At 34.7% G+C, this 11,070-nt stretch overlaps 2 protein-coding genes across 2 annotated transcripts; one reads left to right on the plus strand and one right to left on the minus strand.

Annotated features, from left to right (window-relative positions):
* Positions 1-250: 250 nt before the first annotated feature.
* Positions 251-10,714, minus strand: LOC136816026 (3'(2'),5'-bisphosphate nucleotidase 1-like). The gene is made up of 5 exons (XM_067072454.1): positions 10,520-10,714; positions 6,340-6,453; positions 5,640-5,744; positions 5,101-5,149; positions 251-1,256 (listed from the first exon to the last, which is right to left on the minus strand). Exons 1-5 carry the CDS (start codon positions 10,697-10,699, stop codon positions 694-696), a joined length of 1,011 nt encoding a protein of 336 aa, XP_066928555.1. The 5' UTR covers positions 10,700-10,714; the 3' UTR covers positions 251-693.
* Positions 2,603-3,552, plus strand: LOC136816032 (caspase-7-like). The gene has a single exon (XM_067072463.1). It carries the CDS (start codon positions 2,603-2,605, stop codon positions 3,455-3,457), a length of 855 nt encoding a protein of 284 aa, XP_066928564.1. The 3' UTR covers positions 3,458-3,552.
* Positions 10,715-11,070: the final 356 nt, after the last annotated feature.

Genomic DNA, 11,070 nt, shown 5'->3' on the forward strand with positions numbered 1-11,070 from the left:
TCATCCCATATCTTCCGAAGGACTTTTCTGTTTGCCTTGAAATTTAACAAACTTCTTAACCTAAGGTTTAACTACCACTGGTGTAAAAATGAACGTTAAAGCATAAGTAGAAAAAAAGCTCAATTTTTACAATCGCAAATTTAACCGCTAAAAATCGCGAATTTTTCAACAAAAATACATTCAAATATAGCGCTTTCGATTCTCTGAAACATGCAAAAAAAATTCCATAATTATATTTGACTATCAAAAGTTACAGGCATTCTTGTTTCCACTGCCAATTATATCTGTACAGACTTTAGTCATGTTTAACATTGCATTAAAAAAATAATCAAAAATACAACTACATCATTACATAGATAGTTCTAATAAATATAATGACCTTAAAAGATTAACAAAGTGAATATTCGATAAACAAAAGGCATAATGGTTAAATTTATTACCGAATTTTAATTCAGGAGCGACCAAACATTAACCGGAAATGGCGACAAGGAACAACCTCGATATAGTATTGGGTTATCGAGAATGTCTCCAGAGTGGTCCCCGTTCTTTGTCGAGGTTACCTCAGAAAGTTTTCGAATTTTAAATTGTGCTAAATGTATTTAATATAAAAGAATATAAATAGATGGATTAAAAACCCAATGAATTTCCTAAAGGCAGTATTATACACAAGAAATTGTGTTTTCTGTCGTATCATTATAATTTAGTTTTGACATCATAATCGGCTTGAAGAGCTTCTTTCGTTTTCAATGGAATTTGCTCGATAACCTTTTGATGGTCTTTACCCAAAGAGGCAACTAATCCTCTCCAGTTGACATGAAAACGTTTCTCGACTGCCGCATAGTCAATTTCATCTCCTAAACCATCAGTCACTACTCCACCCACTGACCGTAAGATAGCTTCAGGGCCACAGGAGTCCCATTTCTTAGTACCTCTTTGCGGATAAAGGTATACATCTGCATTGCCTTCAATAACTTGCATCACTTTATAGCCACTACCACCCGCTTTCAAAACGGTGGCATCTTTAAAAGACGCAAAAGTTTCTTTTAACGAATCACTCCAATGTGATTTGGAAGTGATGAGATGAAAACGGTTTGGATCTTCAGGTTTTGTTGTGTTGATTCCAAAAGCCCCTAAACCGACCACACCCCAAAATGTACGTCCAACATCTTGTTCATAAAACGGTTGATGTATGACACCAGCGATTGCTTTGCCGTGAGCCGAAATGCCAATCAGTACTGTGACGTTCTCAACTGATCCTGTGGAAGTGAACAAAAAGAAAACAATATCAGTGATAACTTCCAATATGCAAGATTTTCAGGCTTTAAGGTTTTACGCAAAGGGAATCGGTCGTATACACTATTCGTATACATGAATCATTAATATATTTGTATTGTTTTTTGTCTGCTTATCCTCGTTGCAAAATAATAAAAAGTTTCTTATACAACGGAGTTTCTTTAACTCGAACCTCTTTAACCCGAAAGTCTCCTTAACTAAGTAGAACAAGTTTGCTCGTCCTTTCCTGTAACGATGCCTTATCAACCTTACTCCATAACTCCTTTCCTTATCTCGACCAAATTTGTGTTCCCCGTGCGTTTTCGAGTTAATGGAGACTCCACACTCCACAGAAGAAATATAGGCTACTAACTTGCGTAACCAGGGGGTATGTTCTATGCGGATGGCCTTTTCTATTTTCTTTCAAATCTATAAAAATGTTATCAACGGAGAGACGTAAACACGTTGCATTATTTGAATGGTGAATTTACCCAGCTTTGAGACATGCTTATAGCATTTTGCTTATTTGTTTAGCAAATTTTGAGCCTCGCATGCTTAAAACATTAAGATTATAAAAAAGTTTCGTAGGATATCAGGTAAAATTAAGATAATATACTAAGAAAGTTCAAAAGTGATAGTACAAAATGTCTTCATTGCATTTTATCATTTAAAACATCAGACAGTCTTTTATGAATAAACATGAAAGTTTTATGAATTCAGGAAACTTGATAATCTTAAGTATTTAAAGCCACTATCTTAAGACTTTAAAAAAAATAACAGTATATAATGCAATTCGATAAGGAAATCATTGTACTCATTGTGCCAATACAAACTATTATAATTAAATTATGTACTGTGATGTACTTTATTAATTGTTTTAGACTATTTAGACTAATAGTTGTTTTGTACTTTTGTAATTTCATATACTGAATAAACAAAGGTAAACAACCAAAAGTACCTCTTTTTCTATTTATTAGTTGACATTGTCTTCACTGCCTTCATTCAAGCGCGTATTAGACAGTGAGAGGGGAAAGAAAAAACACTCTCATAAGTTTAGTCAAAAGGGCAGTTACAGATGGCGGACTCAACTACAGGGGGAGATATGTTGGATGGGCGACCTTTTGTCACGAAGAAAAATGCCGATGACGGAACAGATTTACTGAATTGCTTCAAAACCAAAGAAGGAAAATCAGGAGCAGATGGAGAAGATAACCTGAAGACATTGCTGTATGCTAAAATACAAACGTTTCCCCCTGAAATCAAAGAAGGGGAGCTCTTGATAACTGAGCCTGCAAAATAAACTGGAAGGTTTTACGAGATAAAGGGAGTGATGCCACGTGGCATACTTCTTTTGATTAATTGTGAATATTTTGATGAACGCTTGGATACTCCTAATAAGAAATACAAAAGACGTGTAACACCTTCTACCCGAGAAGGTACAGAACAAGACGCGACAGCCTTGACTAAGCTATTCAAGGATTTGGGATTTGAAGTTGTTCGGCTTGATAACCCAACAAAAAAGGAGATTGGAATGTTTATGGAAGACATGGTAACCGAGGAAAAGATGAAAGAAAATTCTGTGTGTGCATTTACCATTTTGAGCCATGACGGTATAGAAGAGGGGACTGTCAGCACAAAGGACAGAGAAATTGAGATCAAAACTCTCGTCCAATATTATAAAAAGGAGTATCTGGCTGGCAAACCAAAATTTTTCATTATCCAGGCTTGCCGTGGTGGTCAATATATGCCAGCGATTGATGGCGGGAGCTCGAAATCACAATATGGTAGTGATGGTGGCGATGTGACAGATTCTGGTCCTCGTCAATCAGAATTTAGCGATCAAGATCAAATCAATAATCTTGCCTTACCAAGTGAAGCTGATTTTTTGTACGCATATTCAACACCTCCTGAATACCTGAGTTGGAGAAATGAAAAAGACGGAAGTTGGTTTATACAGGATTTGGTGGAGGTATTCAATGATAACGCTGATAAAATGCACGTTATTGATATGCTTGCCGAGGTGAATCACCAAATGGCAGGTCGTAAATCCGAGAAAGGTGACCCAAAGAATAGCGGAAAGAAGCAAATTTCATCTTGTACAACACAGTTAAGAAAGACATTGTTTTTGCTTCCACCTTACGAGCTGCTCCGAGAGAAAACAGAAGTCAGACCTATTGGCAAATAAGGACTAATATTCTATGTTCCATGTATTTTTCTTCAAACGAATTCATATACATAATAACTTAAAAACAAAAGCAAAATATTTTCGAATGAACAAAACTTTTTTCGTCCTATTTATTTTTTGCCGATCAACCTTTGAATTTAGTTCAAATTGGCCAATGAAGGAGATTATTTCACAATTATGGTACAGAGTCCCACTTTTCCAAATATTTTAATGGGACAAATTTTCGCAAATTTCGCGGATTTGTGTGCCATCCGTGAAATAAAGTCCAAATGGAAAATTGGAGAGGTCTTTTTCGCGAAATTATTACAAAATGTTAACTGACATCAAAGAAAGCGCTAATAATACGTATTTCAACAACCAGTATGTATAATTTGGCAGTAAAAAGACAAAAAAATCATGAAAAAATATTTTCTCTTGATAATGCCATTCGCGAAATTAACTCTCCACGAAAAAAATCCTCCCATTACCCAAAGTAGCTAATTCGATTCCCTTGAAAATCGAATTAGAGAGCGTCAACTGTAGTAGCATCTCTCTAAGTGATGTTAATGAGTGATAGTGAAAATGTTGCCTTATGAATTGAATTCATCTATGATTTTATCGGAAAGATTCATGATATGTTTACTCTTGGACTTTATTTCCCATTTCAAAAGGTGATTTACAAAATTTGGATTTTATATCACACCAAGCAAGAAAGAAAGTTTAAGCATTCGCAAAAACGTTTTTGGTAGATATACTTTTGAAGTAATTTATAAAATAGTTATAAGAAATCCAAAGAAATCGGTTGACATGTAAAGTAATTCAAACCCTGATGTTTGAAAACCTTCTAGCAGGGTTACTCCTCAAATATATGGTTAGAATCAGGTTAGATTCCATTCTAAACGGACATTCATTTTTACGTGATGACAAAACACAGAAAATTGATTTTAAAAACTTACATGTTTTTTTTTTATAAGTATATATACAAAAATCCAAAAGCTGGCTCGGAAATGCTTAGATCGAGAGTTTTACAAAGCTGAAAGATGCTTTAAGGGATGCTTATCTCTGTTTGCGACCGCAGTCGGAGGCGACCCGAAGGCTACTCTTTCGATAGCTATCTACCCGAAGGTAGGGGAGGGCGCCACTCTTTCTCCCTGGATTTCTCCACTTACCCTTGATCCTTCTCTTAATTGCTGAGCATCAAGCAGAGAGGCATCAAGTACCATTTTGGAAATTTTTGGTATGACCCGGCTGGGGGTTGAACCCACAACCTTGCGAACCGTAGCCGGATGCTCTACCACTGCACTACAGTCTAAGGGATGCTTATATGCTAAGCAAAATGTTAGAGAAATTTCTAAAATTTGTAAAATTCAAATCAAAAACAAAGAAACTCTGAGTCTGAAGGCTCAAGGTAATAAGCGCAATACTTACAAAGACAATAACCATGTAATCGAGTAGTCGAGTTATCATAAAACTCAGTGTTTTCTTTTTAATATTCGAAACTAGACTTTCTGAGAAAGATTTCGGGTAAGGAAGCAAGTTCAACATATTAACTATGAAATTTTCTCAAATCTCTAGTGGTCAGGCGTTATGTCAAATGAACTTTATAGAATGAGATTACATGTCACTCGGGTCTTAAAGGTTCAAAATTCCAAGAATCGCCATACCTTCAGTGAATTCTCGTGTTGCGTCAAGAGGATCAACCCAAACAATCAGCTATACGAATAAAAGAACAGAAAAGGGTAAATCATCTCAGAAATTGTCAAAATTATCAAAATATTGAATTAAATAAATAATATTCAGATTGATTTGTCGATACAAAAAAAGTTCTGCATTCTCTATTTCGAAGTCTGAAAGAGTGATCCAAGATTTATGTAAATTCAAACTGCTAAGATATTATCAAAAATTGATAAGTATTTTGTTCAAAACGTATTTCCTTTATTCATGAACGCCCTCCGATCAGCACCGCCCTCTAAATTTGGATTCTATATAAACCATCTTTCCTTTTAATGTTTGTAAGAAACAAGATAAATCAATTTAAACAGCTAGCCTTTTCTATTTTTAAGCATGAAAGGTTAGAACAAAGCAAAGGTACGCAGGAAAAATTTGGTTTGTTTCGTTTGTTCAAAATATATTCTTTCGAATTTGAGCATGGCTTTTTGAGGAAATGTGATAATTGATAACAGAAAGCAATATAAACGCTTACGTCTTTTATTTGAAGGTCTTTTAGACTTTCTGGACATGTTTTCCCTATAACTTCATGATCTATTTCTTTGACTACTTCACTTTCTTCAATAGAGTCACAGCCTTCCTACAGTAAGATTATAAAGAAAAAAAGTTAAGAAATCGTAAATGGATAAAATAAAATGTCTTGAGGCGTAGTGGTATAGTGGTAATTGCCCTTGCCTTCTGTGTATGAGGTCTGAGTTAAATTCTCACTGCGATATTGCAGATTTTTTTTCCTTCATTGGACGGAGACCTGATTTAGGGGGGGCGTAAGGGATTTGCGATTTCCGAAATACTGAATAATTTTGTCAAAATTTTCGAAATTCAATAAAAAAATACTTGCAATTCCGATAACGATTTTTTGGGTAATTTTCCTTGTTTTGACTAATTTTTCATCAAATTTGATTTTTCATGTATGAATTCCGAAAAAGGGGGATAAAAACTTTATAACACCGAAATTTCGAAGCAAAAATTCATAGATTTCCGATACTGAAACAATTTCAGAATTCCGAAATACCGAAAAAAGGGTTGATTTCCGCAATTCCGAAATAGCGTACGCCCCCACATTTAGTGGCGGAAGACCTCATGTTGGGAATTTAGATAACCCTGAACAGAGGGCAAGTGAGAAAATCACTGAAAGCCGGAAGTTTGAACCCAAAAATAAGATTTATGTGGATTACCTCTTCGCCAATAATCAAAAGGTCAGGGTATAAGTGACTCAATGAGCCAATGATCATTTTTTGCGCAGATCGATCAGCCTCAGTTTGTGGGTCAAATTCTTTCGCTGTTTCAGCCTGTTAAAGGAAAAAACGATTATTAGCAGACTATATTAAACAAGAGCAAGCAAAGGCTATATGGTTAAAAAGAATTATGTATAATGCTTTTAGGGTCATTACATTGTCTTTTCAATGCTTTTCTAAGAATCTAAGACTTTTTCTTATACTGATGCCTTATAAATTATACGGACTCCTTGTTCATCTGCAACCCTACAGTCCCTAAAAACTTACAAACAAATGAAAAGAAAAAAATTTGAACACAACTTAAGTACAAAGCTGATCAGTCATGATTCCAACCTTATTTTTCCTATCACTAAAAAGGGTGTCAGAATCAAATGTGAGATGTTGACATTAGACCATTAGACTGTACTTCAAAGATCAGATAGCTGCTTTGGCAGAATTAGACAAGGTATATTGGCAGTACAAAGAAATTACAATGGCAAAAGGTGGATCCATAGAATGAATCATAAGTAGTTTAGACTAAAATTCCTATGTCAAGATTACGGGAATTGGAGTGCGAGTCGACTTTACTTTTGTTTTCAGTAGTTTCTAAATTCATTTTCAATTTCAAGCCAACATATTAGCAACAGGGTGCTTACCCATAGTTAACAGGGTTTTGTTGTGCAAACAAGCAAACATAGAAAATTTAGCAAATCCCTAATTTTGATTTTAAACCAATAAAAAGTAAAACTTTTCTATGTTTCACTTTTTTGCATCAATTCTTCAATAATTAAAATATTTAATTCAATGATTTTGTACGGGAGAAGACATACTTGGACCCCCCCCCCCCCGATATAGACCCCAAGATGGACCCCCCTCAAAAATTGAATTGTATCATGGCTACCACATGTTTAATTTCATATACTTGCTATTTATTTGTATTTCTTGAAATAAAATCATTTCATTATCATAAAATAACTTTGAAATTATGTTTTAGAACATTAAGTCACAAGTGTCATAGAAATGACAGGTCATACAAATTACGGACCAGAAAAATTGTAACGCGCTCATATCATATAATTTATAACATGAAAATAATATATGCAATGGGAATTTTCATCAGGCCGACCCTAAAAATTTTTTCTTTTCCGGTCCACCGACCGGGTGAAATTTTTTTTCGCCGTCACGCGGCTGCATTTTTTTTTCATAAGAACCAAATAGATAACAGATGAAACTTTCTTCTTAAAAACCTTTACTCATGACTCATTCAAACTGTTACACCGTTCCTATATAACACTCTTCAAAAAGTTTGTTTATTTAGCATGCTTTCTGGACATCAAAGATCAAAGGAATAGTGTTATGCATATTAAATGAATTTATTAGAAGGAAAAGTTAGTTGATTCTTAGTACAGCCTTTTGTAATAAATAGCAACACATTTTTTTTCAGTGAAAGAGAGAAAAAATATAAAGACAGAATGTGAGGCAACACTAATAGACAGAGAGATGATTTTTTTCTTCCTATTTTCTTTTATTAGAAATCATGGAAAGGACCAAAAAAAAATTTTTCCTTGCCACCCGCATGACTTTTTTTTTCGTCACCTAGTGGACCGGAAACGAAAATTTTTTAGGGTCGGTCTCAATTATTCTTTTGTCCTTATGTTGACAAAATGACTTATTTTTACAAAATAATGATCAGACGGTCAAATATAAAGCTTCTTTAATTAGACAGGCAGCTGACGACATCTAAAATCTGGACGACTTTGGGACAAACGTCGAGTTGATTTTGCTTGTTCCCATATATCTACTGATCCTAAAAATTTCACTTGGCGTCCGAAAATTTATTTAACGGACATGTCCGGTAGTAATTTTCCAAATGATGACGTCACCACCAAAAGTGAAAATTTGATTTCAGCATATAATAATGATATACATTATATACCATTCGACGCATTTTTCGATCTAGATTCTAAATCATGTATCAGGTTCAATAGGTAAAAATTTAGATTTCAAAAGTTATGACTTAAATTTGACATGTGATTTTGGTCAATCATGACCCTGTCCCCCCCTAAAAATGTCAAATTTCAATGTCATCAAATCAAAAAACAATTTACACCATTCGAAAGCTCGTCAAAAAATATATAGAAGACAATTAAACGGGTATATTCGATTTCTCAGCCTAACTCAAGAAAATTGAGATCGTAATTCCTTATAAAATGAGGCATTTTTTCAAAAATGACGTCATAGAAAAGCTACGGACCTTTAATAACTTTTCATATTCAATTTTTACTTATTGAGATTTATTTGATTTGAAATCTACATCAAAAAACGCTTCGAATGGTATACAAAACTTTGAATTTTTGCAACATCAATCACTTTTGCTTATGACGTCATCAATTAATAAATTATTCTCGGACACGTCCGGTAAAGATTTTTAAACACGCCGAGTAAATTTTTGTGACTCTCTAAACTATAAAGATTTCAAAATAAGTACTCAATATTTGTCCCTCGAATTTTCACTTATTCACTTTTTTTGATGTTGTCAGCTGCCTGTCTAAATCAACCAAAATGCGTTCTCGCCATTTTTGAGGGGGTCCATATTGGGGTCCATATAGATAGGGGGTCCAAGTTATGTCTTCTCTCGATTTTGATTTGTATGGCACTTTGTTGAAAAGAACTAACTCTCTCATCAAATTCCCACTTTCTTCAGAGAATTAAAGATAAAAAAAATAGTCCACACCTTAGGATTACGGATTTAAACAAATAAAAAAGGTGTTATGAAGGGTGAGATTTTACAGTTGTGCCCGTTGTGCAAGGCACTGAGAGGCCACGGGCAGTCAGGACCTCTTTCGTCTTTTTTAACATTAGTTCGGATAGAATAAAAACATACCTGATCAACAAAACCAAACCTTCTGTCTTGCGTTTACTCTTTCCTTCCCAACAACTTTCGTTTTTGCTTATGTAGGTTTTAAAATCCACAAGTAATGAACCTCTTATAGCTTTATCTGAATAAATCTGGTTGAAAACCTTTTATCAGGTTTCATTCCATACGTTTTTTATCCACGTTGTGAACCGGTTTCCCCGATTTCCCGATAATTAAAAATTGGAACTTTCCCGTGGGTGTGATTTGGTGTACCGCTATCGCGAAATATTTTTCGTGAAAATTTACCGTATTCTAACGCTAATATAATCTAGATAGGAAACAAATATTAAATTTTATCTTTTTTTTCTCGTATTTCTAAATTTCAAGATAAAAAGAACTATCTACGAATTATTATTATTAACGGGCGTTGAATCGACATTGACATATTTAATGATGTCATAATCAATGCCGTGCATATTTTGTCAGCGCCGTGCATATTTTGTCAACATCCTTTTCATTGGATAAATACCACTAAAATATACAAGATAAGTAAACATAAATTTATCGCCCGCGAGCACGGCTTAGCTAAGCACACCTCTCTTATTCATTATCTAAGAATTGAAGCGGGCAAAGATTACCGTGCGGCTGATAGCGGACGAAGGTTTTTTTGAAGATATTTTCAGTTATAATCCAAGGTAGAACAAACTAAACATAGAAAGGGAGTATTTTTTAGTGCTCTATACGATGATCGGTATTTTTTTTGAATTCTATGTTTAGATTTTTCTACCCAGCCCCGTTGCTATGTACGCGCTCCCTGTTGCTAAGACCTTTGCTTGAAATCGAAAGAGCGAAACCAAGATTATTTTTAGCGCACACTGCCGTTTGCGTAATATCGATAAAGTGAAATGAGGTCCTGACTGGCCACGGGTGACAAAACAAAGGGCTGTATGATGGCAATCTCATGGATTTTCATTTTTGTCACAGATTTCAATACAAATTTCTCAGAGGGACAATGTGTTATGTCAACTTGTCAGCATTGTATTGTTGCAAACAAAGGGAAAGATAAAAGAGGCAGAGACTAGTCTAGTTTCTAATCCCTAAAGTTTAGACGACTGCTGATAAAGTGCGGTTATTGTTTTAATGCTATAATAAAATCATCCAACATGACTTGTGATTAGGAAAAGGTCTAACAGCAGTAACAGCCATTTTAAGACATGAAATTTTTACAACTGTCGTGGTGTGGTACTGTGTACCTAGCTAGCTAGTATAAATGAAAAAATATACTTTATCCACAATATCCAATTTTCCTGAGAGTAATGTCTTGCGAATAACGTTTCCTGCTTCTTTGGCAATGGCCACAGATGAGCCAACAACTCTCATTAAAGATGTCATTTTGAAAAATTTATGAAGGACAGCAGCTGCTTGGATGTCTCCTTGGATGTCGTGCGCAATAATGTCTACCATTTTACTTACGTAATGGTATTTTGAAACTCCCGTCACGTGACTCAAAAGCTATGAACTGATTGATCGAAAGTTCTAAAGGTTACATCATAAGATCAATTCTTGGAATCAGTAGAACCGTAGAACTCTGTTTTCTTTAGACAGCAATGGCGACTGGACAAGAAGCCTGACAGTCAGGGAAATCCCTCAATTGCGGTAGTAAATTTATACTGCAATTGCAGTATAAACGTCAATTTTACAATTTTCATATACCGCAATTGCAGTACACTCAAGAATCAGAATTCAAGATTCAAGGAAAAAACAGGCAATTTTTGTACATAATTGATCATATCTTTTTAACGCACAGACAAAATATTTTTTCCGTAGATCAGATT

This window comes from Clytia hemisphaerica, unplaced genomic scaffold (genome assembly GCF_902728285.1).
Source record: "Clytia hemisphaerica strain Z4C2 unplaced genomic scaffold, Clytia hemisphaerica genome assembly, whole genome shotgun sequence".
NCBI lineage: Eukaryota > Metazoa > Cnidaria > Hydrozoa > Leptothecata > Clytiidae > Clytia > Clytia hemisphaerica.

Excerpts from the sequence above, each read along its gene's own strand:
- LOC136816032 (XM_067072463.1), top strand. The coding sequence starts at position 2,603 with ATGCCACGTGGCATACTTCTTTTGATTAATTGTGAATATTTTGATGAA.
- LOC136816026 (XM_067072454.1), bottom strand. The coding sequence starts at position 10,699 with ATGGTAGACATTATTGCGCACGACATCCAAGGAGACATCCAAGCAGCT. Across the intron at positions 5,745-6,339 it reads TTTTGATTATTGGCGAAGAG|GAAGGCTGTGACTCTATTGA; the intron begins GTAATCCACATA and ends ATCTTACTGTAG. Across the intron at positions 5,150-5,639 it reads AAGACCTTCAAATAAAAGAC|CTGATTGTTTGGGTTGATCC; the intron begins GTAAGCGTTTAT and ends TTATTCGTATAG.